The sequence below is a fragment of the Aotus nancymaae genome, unplaced genomic scaffold, assembly GCF_030222135.1.
Source record: "Aotus nancymaae isolate 86718 unplaced genomic scaffold, 86718_ANA_hifiasm-v0.15.2.pri h1tg000030l, whole genome shotgun sequence".
In the NCBI taxonomy this organism is placed as follows: Eukaryota; Metazoa; Chordata; class Mammalia; order Primates; family Aotidae; genus Aotus; species Aotus nancymaae.
The window spans coordinates 29599615-29623754 of record NW_026988443.1 but is presented as its reverse complement, the minus strand read 5'-3'; the positions used below and the strand labels follow the sequence as shown (position 1 = coordinate 29623754).

General features: G+C 41.3%; 1 protein-coding gene across 3 annotated transcripts in view; it reads right to left on the bottom strand.

Moving 5' to 3' along the window:
• Positions 1 to 663: 663 nt before the first annotated feature.
• Positions 664 to 24140, bottom strand: part of ZFP1 (ZFP1 zinc finger protein) — a 50867-nt gene continuing 27390 nt past the window's right edge. For all 3 annotated transcript variants that reach the window (XM_012437397.3, XM_012437402.3, XM_012437399.2), the window contains 3 exons: positions 18493 to 18550; positions 6062 to 6188; positions 664 to 3644 (listed from right to left, as the gene is read on the bottom strand). In XM_012437397.3, coding sequence (XP_012292820.1) covers positions 2563 to 3644; positions 6062 to 6188; positions 18493 to 18550 — 1267 coding nt within the window. In that variant the 3' untranslated portion in view covers positions 664 to 2562. The remainder of the gene's footprint in view (positions 3645 to 6061; positions 6189 to 18492; positions 18551 to 24140) is intronic.

Sequence of the window (24140 nt, the reverse complement as noted above, 5' to 3'; positions counted from 1 at the left end):
GGTGGAGGTTGCAGTGAGCTGAGATCGCACCACTGCACTCCAGCCTGGGCAACAGAACAAGACTCTGTCTTAATTAAAAACAAAAACACTTTGGGAGGCCGAGATGGGTGGATCACGAGGTCAAGAGATCGAGACCATCCTGGTCAACATGGTGAAACCCCGTCTCTACTAAAAATACAAAATATTAGCTGTGCATGGTGGCGCGTGCCTGTAATCCCAGCTACTCAGGAGGCTGAGGCAGGGGAATTGCCTGAACCCAGGAGGCGGAGGTTGCGGTGAGCCGAGATCGCGCCATTGCACTCCAGCCTGGGTAACGAGTGAAACTCCGTCTCAAAAAAAAAAAAAAAAAAAAAAAAATTCTATTTTTTTCTATCTCCTACAGCAAAGAGACCTTCTTCCAACATTTTAGCTCTCACTGGGCTCTCAAACACCATCTCTTCCCTTTGTCCCTGGGAGACAACAGGTTCCTAGTACTGCTGTCTCCAGATACCATACCATCCACTGTTTGTTCCCTTAATCCTCCTCTCATTCTCCAAGTCATCCTTCCATATGGGCCTAATTCAATTTACTATTAGAGCCCTCACTGATACAGCTGGTGAGTTCCACAGGTTAAAAATGGAAGGAATTCTATTCACTAGGCCCATAAAATCATATACAAAGACACACATATATAAGGGTTTATTTTTATTTTACAAAATTTGCTATACACTCTCTCTCTCACACTCTCTCCCCTCTTGCTTTCCTCATTTGACCTAGAGGCGTTTGGAGTTTGCTCCCACACATTCTTCTCAAGGAAATGCCATTCAGCCATGGTATGTTTTTACCACAATTTATTCATCCATTCCCTTACTGATGGGTTTTTTTTTGTTTTTGTTTTTTGTCCTTACCAAAAAATACAATATGCATTAGTAAACATACAATCTTAAGTACTGGCACTTTTTTCCTTAGGGATAGATTCCCAGGAGATTCCTAGGTTGAAGAGTATATAAATATTAAAACACAAGGTCACACTGTTTTCCAAGGAGGGGCTGTAACAATTTACATTTCTAATAGCAGCGTCTGAAAATAACTTTTTCCCCTGCTTCTTTATGAGTAGGTAAGATGACAACTTAGACAAAAACTTACTGGGCTATGGATGTTCGGTTTAAATTTGTTCAGAAAATCACTCAAAAATTCATATATTGTCACAGCACATCAATGACTTCCAAAAATAATTTTTAAAAGCCAGTTTTTGCTCGCCATTTATAATTCCCAATACATGACTTGGGATTGATAGGGAAAAGCTGAACTTGAAAATCTGGAATCAAGTCTATAATAGCATTTGAGTTATACCAAAAAAAATTCTTGTTACTATATGGAGAGACCACTGGAAATCTGACTTAGCAAGTGTAACCATGGAAAGGTAGTGACTTACACTAAGTCACGATCCAGTGGGAAATGTTTTAGGTTGGCAGTAGTGAAACTCAAGGTGGTAGAAATGTCTCCTTTGAACAACAAAATACTGTAAAAATTCATTTCTAAAGGGGGTTGGTTATACACCTGAAAAATTTAAAAAGCAATGAAACAGTTGACGTTATTTAAAATAATTTTTCCTGTAAAGTCTCTGAAATGTAACATTTGTGAACTATAGAAGCATCCTACCATTTTTGCTAGACAATTTATGAATTAAGGAAAGACAAAAACAGGTGATTTCTGTTACACAATATTTTGGTAATAGACATGCATCTGTATGCAGATATCCCACTGGAAAATAAGAGCCTGATGAATGGGAATATTGTCTTTACATGGCAAACTCTTACTCTGTGGTGCCTACTGAGTAGTACGGCCCACGTCTGCCTCCTTCATGCTATAGATCAATTATTTCACATTTGCATGTTTGTGTAAATAATGCTTCTAGAAAATCTTCAGCAAACCCGAAGCAGGTAAAACTTCAACACTCTCTTGTTTCGTAAGAGGCAGCTCAAGAACAATGTTCATACCAATTTATATATGCCAGCAAGCAGTAGGGAAAGACATAGGTTCCATGCCACTTTAAATCTGTTACACATTTCATGTGGAATACATACTGGATTGTAGAGATACTGAAAAACACATGTGATGTTTAGTATGGAAAATCTTGTTATGTCCTAATTACTGCAGAGGACAAGAATTTCAAATTCCCAGTGATTATGCTAAATTTACATGTGCAGATCTAAAACAACATACAACTTGTTTTGTGGCATACCCACATATTACCACTAAATTCATAAGATACTGTTTGTATATCTCTTATGCTGCTGTCTACAATACTCAATTCATTCAAGATTTTAAAGAGCTCATTGTAGTACAACCGGGTATGGCTATTTACAACTGGATATATTCTGATACGTATTTTTCAAGCTGGATATCACATGTAACTTACAGTATAATGTTCTCATGGGATCCTATTTTTCATACATTTTTGAGTTGAGAGATTGCATTTCAGTATGAATTCCCATGTTCCCTCAATATTTTCATGAGGATTTTCACCCATGCGAAGAGTTCTGGCAGGAAGGTTTTCCACAGTACAACCTGGTTGGAATTTCAGGGTTTATCCCCCATGTGAACTCGCTGATGGACACTGAGTCGGGACTTCCTGCTAAAGGCCTTCCCACATTCAGAACACTCATATGGTTTCTCACCTGTGTGGATTCGCAAATGTAATCGAAGAGTTGACCTCTGGCTGAAAGTTTTGCCACATTCAGTACATTCGTAGGGTTTCTCTCCTGTATGAGTTCTCATGTGTATAATGAGTTGTGAGTTCTGGATAAAGGATTTTCCACATTCACTGCACTCATAGCGTTTCTCCCCTGTGTGAATCTTCTGATGTATGATAAGGTTTGACTTCTTGAAGAAGGTTTTGGCACATTCGTTACACTCATAGGGTCGCTCTCCTGTATGAATTCTCTGGTGTGTGGTAAGTTCAAACTTTTGGGCAAATGTCTTTCCACATTCACTGCATTCATAGGGCTTCTTCTCCATATGTGCTCTCTGATGTACAATGAGGTTTGACTGGTGGGTGAAAGCTTTTCCACATTCAGGACATTCAAAGGGTTTCTCCCCAGTGTGAATTCTCTGATGTTTGATGAGGTTGGCCTTATGGGAGAAGGTTTTCTTACATACATTACATTCATACGGTTTTTCTCCGGTATGTATTCTCTTATGACTAATGAGGAGTGACTTGAAGGAGAAAGCCTTGTCACAGTATGTACAAATAAAAGGTTGAACCAAATTTTTTATTTTCTGATGTTTAAAAATGGCTGATTTATGACTGAGGGCTTTTCCACTTTTATTGTATTCAGAATATCCTACTCCAGGGTGGGTTTTCTCTTGCTTCAGGTAGAGAAGTGCTTTTCCAAATTCATTACACTCATCAGTTTGCTTTCTTGCATAGCTTCTATTACTATTAAGCAAGTCTGAATTATATTTCAAGGTTTTTTCATATAAGTCATATTTATAGGGTACTTGTCTTAAAGAAACAAAGTCTGTGTTCAGATTAAGTGTTTTTCCAAAGAGATCACCTCTTTCCTCCATTGGGGTTTGGTTCTTAAGAATTATAAATTGCCTCGGCTGCTCGTCTGGATTCCTGTGGTCTCTCTCCATCTGGTCGTCAGCCTTCCACACCTCTAGGATAGAGCACAATGAAAAGAATCTTGTCAACGCCTCTGCTCTAATGTTACAGAATGGGAAGTCTTCACAGGTGTTCTATCACAGGGCTGACTCTTAAATTTGGGACCGAGTCTCCCAATATTAAAAAGTTCCCAGGCTGGGTGCAGTGGCTCATACCTGTAATCCTAGGACTCTGGGAGGCTGAGGCGGGGGGATCACAAGGTCAGGAGATAGAGACCATCGTGGCTAACATAGTGAAATCCCGTCTCTACTAAAAGTATAAAAATTAGCTGGGTGTGGTGGCACATGCCTATAATCCCAGCTACTCGAGAGGCTGAGACAGGAGAATCGCTTGAACCCAGGATGGGGAGGTTGCAGTGAACCGGGATTCCGCCACTGCACTCCAGCCTGGACGACAGAGTGAGACTCTCTCAAAAAAATAAAAATTACCAGTGCAAATGTTTCCTTTCAAACTTGGACAAAGAAAGACAATAGCTTGTGGTTTAAAAACCAAACCAAACCAAATGAATACAAGTAGTACTGCCAGATGACAGAATAACCTTAAACTGGGTAGAGCAGGCGAAAGAAGACAGAAAACAGAACACAAATAATATGAGAAGGCTGGCAATTCCAGGGAGGGGGATTCACAGCGTTCTAAAGACACGGTGCAGTTAGCACGAGACCAAGAAAGTAAGTAGATGAGGGAGTTACGGGGAAATACCTAGGCAGATCTCTAGAGTAATAGTACAATTTGCTAAACTCAGACTACTATGGTAGAACCAGCACCACTCTGCATGCTTCTAAGCTTTTCCCCCTTTTTTCTTCTGTTCATCTTTACCAAAATGATTTCCAGAAAGCAGCACTTCTCATAGGTTTGCAGTGACAACCATATAGCAGAGCTCTAAATCTCTAAGTCAGACTGTTGAAAATGGTTGGTAAAATCCAGAAATACATATCCTCTAAGAAATATACAACCCTTATAACAGATCACTGACTGTTGCTGGTTTTATTGCTTTTTTTTCTACTGAAGTTGTTGGGACAGTGAACGTGTTTTCACTATCATATCCTACTTTTTTTCTATTCCTATTTTGTGATAGGGTCTCCCTCTGTTGCCCAGGCTAGAGTGCAGTGGCACAATCATAGCTCACTGCAGCCTTGACCTCCTAGGCTCAAGGGATCCTCTCAACATTACAGGCATGAGCCACCAGGCGCAGCCTACTTTTAATGCGTTCAGAATCTTAAGGATCCAGTTACGCAGACTCATTAAAAAGTCACACAACAGATGTTGGCAAGGCTAAGATAGATACACTGTTGGTTGGAATTTAAATTAGTTCAACCACTGTAGAAAACAGTCTGAAGATTTCTCAAAGAATTCGTAAGTACCCTTTGACCCAGCAATCCCGTTACTGGGTATATATCCAAAAGAAAATCATCTAACCAGGAACAGTGGTTCATGCCTGTAATCCCAGCACTTTGTGAGGCTAAGGCAGGAGGAACACTTGAGGTCAGGAGTTCTTTTGTTTTTCAGATGGAGTCTCTGTGGCCCAGGCTGGAGTGCAATGGCATGATCTTGGCTTACAGCAACCTCTGCCTCCTGGGTCGCTGGGATTACAGGCACATGCCACCATGCCCAGCTTATTTTGTATTTTCAGTAGAAATGGGGTTTCACCATGTTGGTCGTGCCGGTCTTGAACTCCTAACCTCAGGTGAGCTGGCCGTCTTGGCCTCCCAGAGAGCTAGAATTACAAGCACAAGCCACCATGCCCGGCTTGAGGTCAGGAGTTCTACAGAGAACTTGTCTTTACAAAAGTTAAAAAATAATTAGCAGGTCATGGTGGTGTGTGTCTGTGGTCTCAGCTACTCAAGGCTAAGGTGGGAAGGGTTCAAGCATAAGAGGCAAATATCTGTAAGGTTAAACAGGAAAAAAAAGGTACGCAGGGGAGACATGGATATTTGGAGATAGATATGATTCAGAGACTTGAGGTACAGAGCATCTGTCCTCAGCTACGTTTAAGGGTTAGGGATTTGAAAAACAGTTTCCTCAAAAGTATTTGAAAGGTAATAAGTTGCTCATAAGCCCCTGGGTATTCATTCCCCTAGCTTCCGATTCTCCCTTTCTCCTGTCATCTCCCCTAAAATGTTCTGATTCGACAACTCTATGCTACCCAAAACTCTTCTCATTGCTCCAACTTGAAAATCACATATGGCTTGACAGCAATTTACTAATGAAACATAGCTCCTAACTACTTGGACTTCAAAAGCCTTGAAAGAAAAGGAGATAGAGCTTCAAAGGCTGCACGATCTCACAGGTTTAACACCTGAAGACTTAGGCCAAAAACATTTAGTAACTTGGAAGCTCATAATTTCTGGTCACTGAGACAGGACATTAACCCCTCTAGGCAAACAGTGAGCTGTACCTGAAAACTGTCCTTACCCACGGAAAGTAAGTTGCTGTAGTTCTCCAGCATCACATCCATGTATAGGATCCTCTGAGAGGGGTCCAGTTGCTCCCATTCCTCCTGGGTAAAGTCCACAGTCACATCCGTGAATGAAACTGATCCCTGAAAGGGCACATTGTTACTCATCCTAAGAATGATCATTTGGTATAGAAAGAATAGATGAAAACTTTTCAAGTCATTCACCATGAAAATTAACACCAATGATACATCTTGTTCACTGCTTTGTTCACTTCTTCCAAAATATATTTTTACAAACAGCTGAGATTCATTCAGATTCCCTTATAGCTCTGGCAATGTCCTATTTGATTGATAGGCATCTCAAAACACTGTTGGCCAGGTCAAGTAGCTCATGCTTGTAACCCCAGCACTTTGGAAAGCTGAGGTGGGCAGATCACCTGAGGTCAGGAGTTCAAGACCACCCTGGCCAACGTGGTGAAATCCTGCCTCTACTAAAAATACAAAATGTCGACAGGCATGGTGGCACATGCCTGTAGTCCCAGTTACTTGGGGGGGCTGAGGCAGGACAACTGCTTCAACCCGGGAGGCAGAGGCTGCAGTGAGCCGAGACTGCACCACTGTACTCCAGCCTGTGCAACAGAGTAAAATTCTGTCCCAAAAAATAAATGGCTGTTTCTACTCTCAAGATGTGTACTGTGTGCCAAGCACATTAGATATTCAGTGTTACCAGTATGGTGCTAAAGCTCACATAGGCATTATTTCTGTGATATTGAAGAGTTAACTTTGCCTACTTAAAGGCAGAAAATAAACTTCGAACTATAAAATAAATACCAGGTACAAGTAAGGATTTCCATCCCTTCATCCCCTACTTCAAGCCATAAAAGTGGTAGGAAAAAAAATTTTTTAAATATATAGTTGGATTCAGGACAGACACAGCTGAAATGATTAGTCAAAAGATGTCAGCAAATATCTGGACTGCAATGCAGAATGTACATTAAAGGGCCTAAAAGATAGATAGACAAGCTAAAATGGTCTAATACAATTGCAGCAGGAGTCCCAGGAGGAGGGGCAAAATGCAGTGGAAACAGTATTTGAAGAGATAATAGCTGAGAATTTCCCAACATTGCTCACACCAGGCTATAGTTTTAAACACCACCAACCCCAAGTACAATAAGTGCATAAAATAAAAAAAAACACTCCGGCATATAACAAAACTGATTTAAAACCTCAGAGAAGGCCAGGTCCAGTGGCTCACGCCTGTAATCCCAGCACTTTGGGAGGCCAAGAGGGGGCAGATCACAAGGTCAGGAGTTCAAGGTCAACATGGTAAAACCCCATGTCTCTACTAAAAATAAAAAAAATTAGCTGGATGTGGTGGCGGGTGGCTGTAATCCCGCTACTTGGGAGGCTGAGGCAGGAGAATTGCTTGAACCTGGGAGGTGGAGGTTACAGTGAGCTGAGATCGCCCCACTGCACTCTAGCCCAGGCGACAGCAAGACTGTCCTGGAAAAAAGAGGTATTGCCTTCAGAGGCACAAAAAAACCTGACAGCTGATTTTTCAACATAGACAATTAAACAATGGAGATCAGAAGACAAATCTTCAAAGCACTAAAGATACCTAGAATGAGTTGACAAAGGGTCAAGTAAATAATTTTTTTTTTCAGGCTACATGTAGTCTCTGCTAAAACTAACCAAATTGGCTGTGATACCACAAAAACAAGCACAGGCAACATGTCAACAAATAGGCGTGGCTGCATTCCAATAAAATTTGATTTATGGAAACTAAAATTTGAGTTTCATATTTTCACAGCACAACATACTCTCTTGGTATTTCCCCCCCAACCATTAAAACCTGTTCTTAGCTTGTGGATCATAGAAAAATAAGGTGGCAGCCCATTTGGACAGTGTGCCAGAGTTTGATACCCCTCGTCTAGAACAATGACTAGTACATAGCAGATGTCATGCGTTAGGCATTGTTAATACTATTAAATGATGTACCAAACCCGAAATTAAGCCAAGCAAGAACCAGATGTGCAAAAAGAGCAACGGCAAACCAGAAAATTATTAAAACTATGCAAATATGGAAAGGAAGTATTAAACTAATTTTTGGGTGTCATCAACTTAGACGTTGTGGCAGGAAGAAGGTACCATGTTTGGAAGAAATATTCTGATTAAATTTTGTTTAAAATAGGAAAGTACTGAAAAAGTAATACAAACCTTGAAAAGGGTGGAAATGTATATGACAGACAAGCAGAGAAGGAAAAGCAGGTAAAATCAGTAATCAAAATTAACATGGGATAAATGTCTGTTAAAAGAAGATCTTCAGGGTTTTAAAAACATAATTTTTACAAGAGACAAACTTTAAAAACAATACAAAATTCAACAACCCAGCTATAATATAAATAACAAAGCCTGAAAACGCCACAGAAAGCTATCAAAGGAGCATCAGTAATTAGAATTCAAAAAAAAAAGCACATAACATAACCCCAAATTCCACATAATCCTGTTCATGCATATAAAAGTACCTAAAGCATGGGTACGCCCACAGAAAACATACTGGTTATCTCTATGATAGAAAGGCTTTAACGATAAAGAAAATTTTAAGATTGAGTCAGGTGACATAAAACAGGGCTGGTGCCGTGTCTAACGCCTATAATCCCAGCACTTTGGGAGGCTGAGGCAGGAGAACTGCTTGATCCCAGGAGTTTGAGACCAGCCTAGGCAACATGGTAAGACCCTGTCTCTACAACAAAAACCTACGTGGTGGTTGTGATGCACACCTGTAATCCCAGCTACGTGGAAGGTTGAGGTAAGAAGACAGCTTGGGCCTGGAAGGTCAAGGCTGCAGTGAGCAGTTATGCCAATACGCCTCAGCCCTGGTGACACAGCAAGACCCTGTTTCAACAAAAAAGGCCAGCGAGGTGGCTCACATCTGTAATCCCAGCACTTTAGGAGGCTGAGGCAGGTGGATCACCCAAGGTTGGGAGTTTGAGACTGGCCTGGCCAACGTGGAGAAACGCAGTCTCTACTAAAAATACAAAAATTAGCCGGGCATGGTGGTACCCACCTGTAGTCCCACCTACTAGGGAGGTTGAGGCAGTAGAATTGCTTGAAACCAGGAGACAAAGGTTGAAGTGAGAGAGATCGCGCCACTACACTACTACAAGCCAGCCTGGAGACAGAGCAAGACTCTGTCTCAAAAAAACAAAAGCATGCTGGAGACGGCAGATTCTCATATGATACAGATAGAGTAAGAGACAAAATTAATGTATGAATTTTGTAACATAAAAAATATTACATTTTAATAATTTAAAATGTAATAAGTAATACAAATTTTAAAACCAGCGCTAAAGAATGAAAGTGTATCCTTTATAGCAACGTGGATGCAGGTGGAGGGCATTATCCCAAGTGAATTAACACGAAGAGAAATCCAAATAGCACATATCCTCACTTATAAGTGGGAGCTAAACTCTGAGTACTCATGGACATAAAGATGGTAACAGCAGACACTGGGGTCTACTGGTAGGGAAAGGAGGGGACAAGGGCAGAAACTATTGGGTACTATCCTTACCATATGGTGACAGGATTAATCATACACCAAATGTCAGCATCACGAAAAACATCTATGTAACCAATCTGCACATGTACCCCAAATTTAAACTAAGTTGAAATTACATTTTAAAAAATCTTCAATATACCCAACGTGGAAGCAAATACATCAAAATGTTAAGTACTGACTAGACAGCAAAATAGGTTGATAATTAGGTTGAACCACACTTGCACCAGATGCAGTGGCTCACGCCTGTAATCAAAGCACTTTGGGAGCCAAAGCAGGTAGATCACTTAAGGTCAGGAGTTTAAGATCAGCCTGGGCAACAGGGCGAGACCCCATCTCTAAAAAAAAAAAAAAAAAAAAAATACAAAAACTGGCTGGGCACAGTGGCTTACACCTGTATTCCCAGCACTTTGGGAGCCCGAGGTGGGTGGATCATGAGATAAGGAGCTCGAGACCAGCTTGGCCAAAATGGTGAAACCCACGTCTACTAAAAATATAAAAAATTAGCTGGGCGTGGTGGCATGTGCCCGTAGTACCAGCTGCTTGGGAGGCTTGAATTGCAGAATTGCTTGAATCCAGGAGGCAGAGGCTGCAGTGAGCCGAGATCGCACCCCTGCACTCCAGCCTGGGGGACAGAGCAAGACTCCATCTCAAAATAAAAACAACTTAGCCAGGCACCTGCAGTCCCAGCTACATGGGCGACTGAGGTGGGAGGATTGCTTCAGCCAAAGAGGTCCAGGCTGCAGTGAGCTGACATTGCAGTGCACCACTGCACTCCAGCCTGGGTGACAAAGTGAGATCCTATCAAAAAAAAAAGTTGAACCCTATTGAAGTTACTTTAAATTGTTTTAATATACAAAAATATTTCACAAAGTTTAACCTAATATGCTTTATTTATATTTCTGTGAAATAAATCTTATAATCTACCAGTCAAAATGGAAGAAAAAAATTCCTAAGGAAATTTCAGAACACTTTGTGCAAAGAGAAAGCCTGTGAGTTTCAGGAGACCACAGGTTACAAGTAAGTAGACTGAAAGCCTTCAGACCTGTTGACTACACCAGAAAGCTATCTTCAAAATTGTCAGAGAGGCAAACAAAACTGGAAAAAATAAAATAATTAATTGCAAGCACAGGAGAGCAATCACTGTAGGGCTACAATTACTCAAAGGCATGTATGAGGGGAGCCACGCATTTACAACGATGCTGAACCATGGCACAGAAAACCAAAGCCCAAGCAGAAATGAGTGTTGTTGGCCAGGCACGGTGGCTCACACATGTAATCCCAGCACTTTGAGGGGCCGAGGCGGGGTGGATCACTTGCAGACAGGAGTTCGAGACCAGCCTGACCAACATGGAGAAATAGAAAAATTAGCTGAGTGTGGTGGCAGACTAATTTTTATTTAATTAATTAAATTAATTAAAAACTGGTGTTTGGGTCTGTAAAGCAACTGGGATCTGGGGACAATGCTATGATCTGAATATTTTTGTCCCTTCTAACAATTCATGTTGCAACTTAATCCCCAGTTAAGTATTGGGAGGTGTGGCCTTTGAGAGGTGATTGAGCCATGGAGGCTCCTCCCCTTTTGAATGGGATTAGGCGCCCTTCTAAAGGGTCTTGATAAAAGGAGTTCATCTGCTTTTTTTTGCCCTTTTGCTTTCTGCATGCAAGGACACAGCATTCATCCCCTCTGAAGGATGCAGCTTTTAAAGTGCCATCTTGGAAGAGACCAGGCCTTCACCACCACATGACCTTGGATCTCAGCATCTAGAACTGTAAGAAAATAAATGTTTCTTTTTTTTGTGAGACACAGTCTCACTTTGTCACCTAGGCTGGAGTGGCATGATCTTGGCTCACCGCAGCCTCCACCTTCCAGGTTCAAGCAATTCTCATGCCTCAGCCACCCAAGTAGCTGGGGTTACAGGCACGTGCCACCACACCTGGCTAATTTTTGTATTTTTAGTGCAGATGGGGTTTTGCCATGTTGGCCAGACTGGTCTCAAACTCCTGGCCTCAACTGATTCATGCACCTTGGCCTCTCAAAGTGCTAGGTATGAGCCACCTTGCCCAGCCAAGAAAATAAATTTCTGTTCTTTATAAATTACCCAGTCTCGAGTATTCACAGCAGCACAAAACGGACTAAGACACAGGGTGATGGAGCTAAGGAAGCCATAGAGAAGAAGCCTTAACATTCTGCATGAAAATTCACCTCAGATCTTTGGCTAGTTCCTAAGAAGTGTAGGTAGAGGGCAGGCTTCCAAGAGAATTAGTAGCAACAACTGGGAGATTGAGAAGTGAGTAGAGATTTCAGAGGCTGCATGGTGCTGAGGAGCTGGGATCGTCTGAATCCAGCAAGAGAGATACTGGCAAACAGTTGAAATGCCAGAAAAGCCATACCCTAGAAGGACGGACCATACCCTAGGAGAAAGGAATATGAGCAAACTCGTACAGACCCACACCTGCAAATCTTAAAACATGCCCCAACAGGATCAGAATAATCTGCCAATAATTTAGCTATCTGGCAGACAACACTTAACATTTTTTAGAAGGAGCTCTGTATCATACATGTCCAGCACACAAACCTGCTAGACATGGGAACAAGCAAAACCAGGGCCAGGTGTAGTGGTTCATGGCTGTAATCCCAGCACTTTAGGAGGCTGAGGCAGGAGGACTGCTTGAGCCCAGGAGTTTAAGACCAGCCTGGACAACATAGCAAAACCCCATCTTTACAAAAAAAAAGTACAAAAATTAGCCGGACATAGTGGCACATGTCTGTGGACCCAGCTCCTCAAAACGGCTGGGGTGGGAGGGTTGCCTGAGCCCAGGAGGTCATTACTACAGTGAACTGTGAGCATGCCACTATACTCCAGCCTAGGGGTAACAAAGACCCTGTCTGTCTTAAAAAAAAAAAAAAAAGAAAGAAAAACAAGAAACAATGAGGCCAGGCATGTGGTGCTGAAATCCCTGCAGGTTGGGAGGCTAAGGTGGGTGAATTGCTTGAGCCCAGGAATTGGAGACCAGCCTGGACAACACAGCGAAACTCTATCTCTACGAAAAATACAAAAATTAGCTTGACATGACGGCATGCGCCTGTAGTCTCAGCTATTAAGGAGGCTGAGGTGGGAGGATCACTTGAGCCCAGGAGGCAGAGGTTGCAGTGAATGGAGATCAAGCCACTGCACTCTAGTATGGGCAAGGCCTTAGAGCAAGACCATGTCAGAAGAAAAAAAAAAGGACAAGACAAAAACAATCAAGAGATAAACAAGCCAAAAGAAGCAGATGTACAGATGACCTATATATTAGTTAACCCATAAACACTTCAGATGCACTATAAAGTCATGTGCAAAATATTACAGGAGTGGTCAAAGATTTTAAGCTGTAATCTCTACAGCAACCACTTAAAAAAAAGATAAAAGGGAAAATAAATCACAAATAAAATCATAAATCAATTAAAAGATAGAAAGAGCCAGGCATGGTGGCTCACGCCTATAATCCTAGCACTTTGGGAGGCTCAAGTGGGGGGAATGCTTGAGGCCAGAGGTTCAAAACCAGCCTAGGCAACATAGCAAGATCCTATCAGTACAAAAAGAAAAAAAATTAACTGGTACAGGCCTGTAGTCTCAGCTACTCAGGAGTGGGGATGGGGCAGGGCGTTGCTTAAGCCCAGGAGGTCGAGGCTGCAATGAGCCAAGATCACACCAGTGCACTCCAGCACTCCAGCCTGGGTGAGAAAGAGAAATCCTGTCTCAAAGAAAAAAAAAAAAAAAAAAAGGTAGAAATAGGCTGGATCAAGGAGGTTAAGGCTGCAGTGAGCTGTGTTCATGCCACTAAACTCCAGCCTGGGCAACAGAGGAAGACCCTGTCTCGGAAAAAGAAAAAGAAGAGAAATAGGCTGGATCAAAACCATAACCAAACTACATGCTATTTAGGGAAAATATATATAAATACATGAACATAAATAGGTTGAAGCAAAAAGAAAATATATACCATAACACTAATTATTAAAAAAGTAGGTATGGGCCAGGCACAGTGCTTCACATTTGTAATCCCAGCACTTTGGGAGGCCAACATAGGCAGATCCCTTGAGCCTAGGCGTTTGAGACCAGCCTGGGCAACATGGCAAGATCCCATCTCTATCAAAAAGAAAAATAAAAAAATTCCCTGGGCATGGTGATGGGCACCTGTAGTCCCAGCTACTGGGAAGATCACTTGACCCCAAGAGGTGAAGGCTGCTATGAGCCAAGATTAAGCTACTGTACTCCCGCCTGGGTAACAGAGCTGATCTGGTCTCAAAAAAAAAAAAGAAAAGAAAAAAAAAAAAGGATAGGTGTGGCTTTATTAAAATCAGAAAAGGAATATTATCAGAGATAAACAGGGGCATTCCACAATGATAAAAAGGTAAATCCATCAGGAAAACAGAATCACATGTGTGCACACAACCATAACCATAAATGCAATGACTAACATAGCTTCAAATTATATCAAGAGAAAGTGAGGAATGGACAAATCCACAATGTTCATACCTAGCTATCAATCAAATACCAGAACAGAATGAGGGCCAGGCATAGTGGCTGTAATCCCAGCATTTTGGGAGGCTGAGGAGGGCATATCACTTGAGGCCAGGAGTTGAAGATCAGCCTGACCAACAGGGCAAAACCCTATCTCTACTAAAAATAAAAAATTAGGTGTAGGGGCACACACTTGTAATCCCAGCTACTCAAGAGGCTGAGGCAGGAGAACTGCTTGAACCTGGGTGGCGGAGGTTGCAGTGTGCTGAGATCATGTCACTGCATTCCAGCCTGGGCAACAGAATGAGACTCTGTCTCAAAAAAAAAAAAAAAAAAAGACATTTTCAGAAATTCAGCCCAAAAAATGTATCTCTCACAAACCCTTTCTCAAGAAGCTAATGAAGCATGTACTTCAATAAAACAACAGTAATCCAAAAAAGACAGAGGCATGAGAAGCGGCAAACAAACGATTAACATGAGAGCGCGGAACGAAATCCCTAGGAGGAGTGGGAAGGAGACAGCAGAATGGTGCTGATTCTCTACTAACCCAAACTGCCTGTAGTACAGACTGAAACACAGTGATTCAAAAGCTAGCATTTTGAGAGTTCGTCATCAACAAGATACCTGGGGCCACTGTAGCAACTTTTTATTAAACTGAGAGCAGAATGCCTGGGTTAGCCTGGCCCAGATTCTTTTCTGTACTTCGTCTGGCTTATCTTGAACATGTTCTGATGACATCTGTCTTTCCCCTCCACAACAAACTGCCTTGGATCAGATGAAGACACTCATTTCACGTCACAGAAGGCCTTGGATCAGATGAAGACACTCATTTCACATCACAGAAGTGTTCTGCTGTAATCTACTCCTGAGAGGTGGCAGTTCACCAGTGAACCAAGATGCAGAAAATACACAGCGTCCCACTCCCTCTAATTATATTCCTACCAATATTCAATACCTAGTCTACACTCTGACCCTGTCACATGGCCGAACTGTGCTGAGCCCTATGTTTCTCATGACCTTGCCAATGACTTCCACAAACAGGACTTCTGTAAACTCTCAGGAAAGCCGAAGCCAGGCTCTACCCAGAAATTCAATTCAGCTAATCTCCTTGGAGCCTTTGTTCAACAGTAGCAAAATTAATTTCTTTCTTTCTTTTTTTTTCCTGAGATGGAGTTTTGCTCTTCTTGCCCAGGCTGGGGTATAATGGCCCACTATCAGCTCACGGCAACTTTCACCTCCAGGGTTCAAGTGATTCTCCTGCTGCAGCCTACTAAGTAACTGGGATTACATGTGCCTGCCACCACACCCGGCTAATTTTTTGTATTTAGTAGAGACTAGGTTTCCCTATGTTGGCCAGGCTGGTCTCGATCTCCAGACCTCAAGTGATCCACGCATCTCGGCCTCCCAAAGTGCTACGATTACAGGCGTTAGCCACCCGGCCTGGCTCCAACAGTAGCCAAATTTCTAGAGCTCATTTGCACTGCTAAATTTGCTTGGTGTTGCCACATTGCTCCCAGTAAGGCTGTATCATTCTATGCTACCTCCACCAATACATGAGTGGTTTCATTTCTTCTTAGCTAACACTAGCTAGTGTAATTTAAAAATAAATGATAACCTAAGTCTTGACAAAGGGCCCACAGGTGCATCTTTTAGATCTCACATGTCTGAAAGGAAAAAACCCTCCACCAATTGGACAAAAGATTATGCAAACCAACACAATATTAATTCCAGTTATAGTTATCAACTATATTTTATATTAAGAATATATATAAGCGGCCGAGCGCGGTGGCTCACGCCTGTAATCCTAGCACTTTGGGAGGCCGAGGTGGGTGGATCACCTGAGGTCAGGAGTTGAAGACCAGCCTGGCCATAATGGTGAAACCCCATCTTTTTTTTAAAAAAAAATATATATAAGCAGTATTAATTCCAATTATAGTTTATCAACTGAATTTTATGTTGATTAAAAAATATATAAGTGGTAAAGTCTTTAAGAAAAGCAAGGGAACTATTAAAAATATCAAGATAGTGGCCATTTACTAGGTGGATTCAATCAGAAAATTTGTCATGAAGAACAGATAATGTTCTATTTCTTAACTGGGGTGCATACATGGGCACCCATTTTATTATTCTTTAATGGATACATATTTGTTATACATGTTGTTATAACACATATAAAGAGTGTTATGTTTAAATATACTCTTCTGTATATGTGTTACACAATTAAAGATTGGAAATAAAAGAATGAGCAAACTCTGTATGCTCTGATATGAAAATACTTCAAATATATGTTACTGACTGATTTAAAAAACACATAATTGGGCTGGGCACAGTGGCTCACACCTGTAATCCCAGCACTTTGGGGGACCAAGGTGGAGATGGATTGCCTGAGCTCCGGAGTTTGAGACCAGCCTGAGCGAACGGGTGAAACTCCATCTCTACAATAAAATACAAAAAATTAGCTGGGCATGGTGGCATGTTGCCTGTAGTCCCAGCTACTTGGGATGGGGGTCGGGGAGTGCTTACGCAGGAGGATTGCTCGAGTCCAGGAAGTTGAGGCTGCAGTGAGCCATGTTCACACCACTGCACTCCCGCTTAGGTGACAGAGCTAGACCCTGTCTCAGAAACAAACCAAAATTATATAATTAAGAGACTGAAACACAAACCATAACAAGGCGCAGTAGCTCGCGCTTGTAATCCCAGCACTTTGGGGGGCTGAGGCAGGTGGATCACTTGAGCCCAGGAGTTTGAGACCAGTCTGACCAACGTGATGAAACCCCGTCTCTACTAAAAATACAAAAATTAGCCAGTCATAGTGGTGCACACCTATAAAACCAGCTACTCGGGAAGCTGAGGCAGGAGAATTGCTTGAACCCGGGAAGCAGAGGTTGCAGTGAGCTGAAATCACGCCACTACACTCCAGCCTGGGCAACAGAGCAAGATTGTGTCTCAAAAAATAAAAAATAAAATGAATAAAATGGCTAAAATCCAGAACAGTGACAACACAAAATGCTGGTGAGGATGTGAAGCCATAGGAATTCTCATTCATTGCTGGTGGAAATGTAAAACGGTAAGCCATGTGGAAGAGAGTTTGGCAGTTTCTTACAAAATTAATTATATTCTTAGTATATGATCCAGGAGCCTTGGTATTTATCCAAATAAGCTGAAAACATGCCCCTAAAAAACCTGCACACAGATGTTTATAACAGCTTTATTTTATAATTGCCAAAACTTGGAAGCAATTAAGTTTGTTCCTTCAATATGTGAATGGATAAACAAACCGTGGTACATTACATCATGACATATTACTCGGTACTAAGAAGAAATGAGCTATCAAGCCAAGAAAAGACGGAGAAACCTTAAATGCATATTTCTAAGTGAAGGAAACCAATCTGAAAAGGCTACCTACAACATGAATCCAACTATATGACATTCTGGAAAAGACACAACTAGGGAGATGAGACAGTAGAAAGATCAGTGGGTATTAGGGACTTGGGGAGATGGAGGGAGGGGTGCATAGGCGGAACACAGGGAATTTTCAGGGCAGTGAACCTATTCTGTACGACGCCATAATGACGGATACATGGCATTATACATTGGTCAAAACACACAGAATGTACACAAAGAGTGATCTCTGCTGTAAACTACATGCTTTAAAGTATCAATATTAGCTCATCAACTGTAACAATACACACATTAATGCATACATTAATAATGGGAAACTTGGGGTAGAGGTTGGGAATGAGGGGGTATATGGGAACATACTTCATTTCCCAATTTTTCTGTAAACCCAAAACTGCTCTAAAAAAATTTATTAATTAAAGCAGAACACATATAAACAGAAAAATATGATTAATATACTATCTTATGTTTGTGCCTTTATTTGTACTGGTGTAAATATGTGCAAATAGCTCTGGAAAGCTACACAAGAAAGTAATGACAGTGGTACCTGCTTGGGGTGGGGGAATTTAAATAGTGACCGACATACTGACTGCATTCTCTGGGATTAGGCTGATCTGACTGGAAAAACCAAATACATGCAATAATCTTCTGCGCTTGCACTGAGGAATGCTACATGAAACAACCACAGATAAAGTGATAACACTTTCAAAATTGGTTGTTTCTGGGGGTGCTATCCGAAACACTGTCTATATGAAGGCCCATAAAATTTATTCAGACCTAATGTACAGAACCAAAGAATTGGTATTCATAACCAATGCAAGACATTTAATAACTCAATTTACTTTTTGGCTGCTGGTATTAATCAGTTATTCTTACTATGTTTCCCTTGCGTTTTACTCATTCACACTTTTCTATTTCATTTTCTGGGTCCTTATAAACTTCCTTAAATGCAATGAAAAGCAAAATGGGGAATAAACAAACAACTCACCTGGGATTTATTCATTTTCTGCAGTTTTTGGTAAAGGCAGAGAACTATGAAGGCAAAACTGGAATAGAGAAAAAAGGAAGGCATTGTTATTAAAGGTCCGATCTGCCTTACAATTCCTAGAATGACTTGTTTAGAAATCCCTAGAGACCACCTGGGAAAATACCACCTCCTGGGATAGTCCCTTTGCCTCTTCATAAAGGGCAGAAAAGATCATACTAGCAGCACCTGTCTTCAATGTAACATTATCAGACATCCATAAAGGCAAGACAAAGATAATCCATTATTAAAAGAGGCAAAACAATCAACAGAATCCTTGACTGCTGAAATTATCAGACAGGGAATTTAACACAATTATGATTCATATACTAAAGGCTTTACTAGAAAAGGTGGACAACATGAATGAATAAATAGGGAATTCCAGCAAAGATGGAAACTACAAGAAAAAAATCAAGTGGAAACGCTAAGAAAGAAAAGTACAGTAACAGAAATGATCTTTCAGCAGGCTGATTAGTAGACGAAAGAGCTAAGACACGTTTCAGTAAACTTGAAGACAGGTCAAAAGAAATTACCCACACTGAAACACAAAGAGAAATGGAAGAAAAACATGAAAGGATAGAGCATCCAACGGCTGTGAGACAATATCAAATGGTCTAATAAACATGTAACTCAAATTCCAAGAGGAGAAAAGAAGTATTTGAAGACATAGTGGGCAAGAATTTTCCAAAAATAATAATATCAAACCACAGGTCCAAGAAGCACAATTTATCCAAACAGGGAAAATACAAAAAACTAAATTCAAACAAAAACACACATGGACACACTATATCCAAACAACTGAAAACCAAAGTTAAACTCTTCAAGGTAGCCAGAGGAAAAAAGGCATATTATATATAGAAAAATCAAGATAATGAATCATAGCCACCTTCTCATGAGAAACTATATAAGCTAGAAAACAAAGCAGTGACATCCTTAAAGTGCTTTAAGAGCAACAAAAAAGCAACTAAAGCAAGAGAACTATTAACTCAGAATTCTATACTCAACAAAAAATATCTTTCAAAAATGACAGTGAAATAAAAAACCTTTTCAAACAAAAAAACATAGCAAATTCATTATCAGTAGACCTATACCAGAAATGTTTAATGAAGTTCTTTAAATAGAAGAAATACGATATCAAAAACCTGAATCTACATAAATAAATGAAAATTTCTTGAGAATGCTTAAAATGAGGAGAAATATAATAGATACTTTTTCTTGCTTTTAATCACTGTAAAATATTATCTAAAGCAAGAATAGTAGCAAAGTTTTGTGGCTTTACAGCATGTGTCAATATGCTGTAATATGTATGACAACAATAACACAGAAGATGGGAGGATGAAATTGGGAGTATACTGATGTAAGTATACCTACATAAAACAGTATGATAATCTTTAAAGTTTCAATAAACTTTAGGGCAACAAGCAAAAACTTTAAATGTTTACAAATACACAGTAAGACAACAGTGGAGATAAAATGTAATTATAAAAAAGACCCACGTAAGCCAAAAGTAGAAAAAAAGAAAAACAGAAACAAAGACCAAATGAGAAAAACAGGAAAAAAAAAAAAAAAAAACAGCAAGATGGTAGATTTTGATACAACTATATCAATAAATTGGTATAAACACATCAATTAAATGATAGAGGTCAACTTATACGAAAAAAAACAAGACGAAACCATGTGCTATCTATAAGCAGTTTGTTTTAAATATAAAAACATAGCCTCATTTAAATTAAAAGGATGATCAGTTGTTGGAGTCAGGAAGTTTTTAAAAAAAGATAAAATAATGAAAAAAGAGCGTCAGGCACAGTAGCTCATGCCTGTAATCCCAGAACTTTTGAGAGGCAAAGGTGGGTGAACTGTTTGAGCCCAGGGGTTTGAGACAAGCCTAGGCAATATGGCAAAACCTCATCTCTACAAAAAATACAGAAAATCAGCTGAGTGTGGCGGTGCATACCTGGAGTCCTAGCTATTCAGGAGGCTGAGACAAAAGGATCAGGGTGCACACCTGGAGTTCTAGCTGCTCTGGAGGTTGAGACAAAAGGATCAGGGTGCACACCTGGAGTTCTAGCTACTCAGGAGGCTGAGACAAAAGGATCAGGGCGCACACCTGGAGTTCTAGCTGCTCTGGAGGTTGAGACAAAAGGATCAGGGCGCACACCTGGAGTCCTAGCTACTCTGGAGGTTGAGACAAAAGACCTCGAATCTTAGCTACTAGGGAGGCTGAGGCAAAAGGTTTGAGGTTGCAGTGAGCTGTGACTGAACCAGTGCACTCCAGCTTGGACAACAGAGAGACCATCTCAATCAATCAAGGAAGATTCTATCAACAGCCCAACATTTATTCAAATACACATGAAACAGTTACCCAGACAGATCATCATATCCTCGAACTTAAACCACAACAGGCGTGGCACAGTGGTTCCCACCAATAAAGCCCTTTCGGAGGCCAAGACCAGCAGATCACTTGAGACCAGGAGTTTGAGACCAGCCTGGCCAACAAGGCAAAACCCTGTCTCTACTAAAACAAAAGGAAACAAAAATACAGAAACAAACCACAATAAATTTAAAAGAATTGAAATTTGTAACACAGTATTCTGACCAAATCAGAATTAAACTATAAATCAATAATATAAAAAGATCTGGAAAATCTCCAAAGACATGGAAATTAAGCAATACAATCTGAATAACTAAAGGGTAAAAAATGAAGTCGCAAAAGAAGTTAAAAAAAAATTAGAATTGAATGGTAATGAAAATACAACATAAAGGCTGGGCACAGTGGTTCACGCCTATAATCCCAAAACTTTGGAAGGCCGAGGTGGATCACTCAAGATCAAGAGTTCAAGACCAGCCTGGCCAACATGGTGAAACTCCATCTCCACTAAACATACAAAAATTAGCCGGGCATGGTGGCAGGTGCCTGTAATCCCAGCTACTCAGGAGGCTCAGGTGGGAGAATCGCCTGAAATAAGGAGGTAGAGTTTGCAGTGAGTAGAGATTGTGCCACTGTACTCCAGCCTGGGTAACAGAGCGAGACTCTGTCTCAAAAAAAAAAAAAAAAAGAAAAGAAAAAAAAAAAGCTGGACTTGGTGGCTCACGCCTATGATCCCAGCACTTTGGGAGGCCAAGGTGGGGGGATCACGAGGTCAAGAGATCGAGACAATGCTGGCCAACACGGTGAAACCCCGGGTCTCTACTAAAAATACAAAAATTAGCTAGGCATGGTGGGAAATGCCTGTTATCCCAGCTACTTGGGAGGGTGAGGCAGGAGCATTGCTTGAACCTGGGAGGTGAAGGCTGTAGTAAGCCGAGATTGCACCACCGCACTCCAGCCTGGTGACAGAGTGAGACTCCACCTCAAGAAAAAAAAAGGAAATATATAAAAATTTGAGCGATGTAGCTAAAGCAGTATTTAGACGAACAGTTACATTAATAAATTGTTTCTTTTAAAAAAGAAAGGTTTCAGCTGGGCATGGTGGCATGCACTTGTAGTCCCAACTACTTGAGAGGCTAAGGAGGGAGGATCGATTAAGCCCAGGAGATCAGTGCTAAAGTAAGCCATGTTCATGCGACTGTACTCCAGCCTGGGTGACAGAGCAAAACTGTCTCCAAAATAAAAAAAAGAGCAAGAAAAAAAGGAAGAAGAGAGGAGGAAGGAGGAGGAGGAAGAGGAAGAAGAAGAATTTCAATTAATTGCCTCAGCTTCCATCTTATAAAATCAGAAAGGAAAAAAATAGGGAATTAAACCCAAAGCAAGCATATGGAAGGAAATAATAAAGAGCAGAAATCACTAAAACTGAAAACAGGCAAGCAATTGAGAAATCTAATAAAACCAAAAGCCGGTTATTTGAAAAGATCAGTAATGTTGAGAAACTGCTAGGCAAACTGGCCAAGAAAACAAAAAGGACACACAGTAACCAATGTCCAGAGTGATTCGGGAGGCACTATTACAAATACTAGACATTACAAAGAGTGAATCTTTCGATAATAAAAATAGATACTAGCTCAACTAATCAAGAATAAATAGGTGGGGGAGAAATCCCAAAAAGACAAAATAAGTGGGAAATACCAAACATGTAAGGGAAAAAAATAATAGTAAAGAGATTTTATCTCTATTAGCAGTAAAACATTACACAATTATTAAAAATATATATATTTTACCAAGATTATAAAATGTTGCTGAGGGTGAAAAACCGAAAAGGACTGAAACAAATGGTAAGGAGTATGAGAAGACCCACAAAGGTGTCCGTTCCCCCTAATTTAACCTAACCACTAACCGGATCACAATAAAAATATCATACTTTTTTTTTTTAATACAGTTGATCCTAAAGTACAGTCATGAATCACTTAATGACAGAGATAGGTTCTGAGAAATGTCATTACGCAATTTCGTTATTGTGTTAACATCACGGAGTATGCTGACACAGATGTCGGTATAGACCACTACACACCTAGCTATACACCTATTGCTCCTAGGCTACAAACCTGAGCAGCTTGTTACTGTACTGAATACTGTAGGAAGCTGTACCACAATGGCAACTATTTGTGTATTTAAACATAGAACTAAGGTACAATCGGTCGGGCACAGTGGCTCACGCCTGTAATCCCAGCACACTGGAGGCCAAGGCAAGAGGATCGCTTGAGCCCAGGAGCTTGAGACCAGCCTGGGCAACCTAGTGAGACCTCCTCTCTACCAAAAATTAAAAAATTAGCTGGGCATGGTGGCAGGCACGTGCAGTCCCAGCTACTCGGGAGGCTGAGGTGGGAGGATCCCTTGAACCCTGGAGATGCAAGCTGTGATCGCACCACTGCACTCCAGTCTGGGTGACACAGTGAGATCCTATCCCCCCCCCAAAAAAAAATCAAGAAAGAAAAACAAATGGTACAATAAAAAATATAGTATTACAATCACATGGGACCACCATTTTACATAAGGTCCCTCGTTGACAGCCACATAGTTATACAGAGCGTGACTGTACCAAAATCATGGGAAAACTTTCGTATTTCAAAGTAGTGAAGACTTTTGGGTGCCAAAAACGTAAAGAAAAGAAAATTCCATCCGAGAGAAATTCAAAACGTGCACACAGCAAAATCTACCAGCGAGTAAAATCAAAAGATAAAGAAAAAAATATCTGCTGCTCACAAAGTAGCATCAGGTTGTGAGACCTTGGGGAAATCACTTCTTCATTCTGAGCCTCCGGTGTTCCTGGGGTTGGGATGGAGATGACAACGGCGGAAGTCACGGGGTGGACGCGAGGATCAAGAGGACACCTCACTAAAGACTCCCTGACAAAGGGATCACGGCGCTCCTTCACCACCGGCACCTGCCCAGGATCCCAGACCTCCCTCCAGCCCGCGAGGCTCTGGGCATAGGGGCGTGGCCAGGTGTGCCTGGCCCCGCCCCCCGCCCCGCCCCGCCGTGGCCTGGTCCTAGGAGCGCGCGCCCGCCGGGGCTTCCGGACTCGCTCCCGCGCGGCCCGAACCCCTCACCGCCTGTCTTGTGGCACATCTTCTGACAAAGAGAAGAAGGCGAAGCCTCGCAGCCGTCTCCCTTCCGCCGTCCCCGCCCTCGCACGTTCGGCCAGGCGTGCCCCCCCGGCCCCGCTCGGAGGAGGACG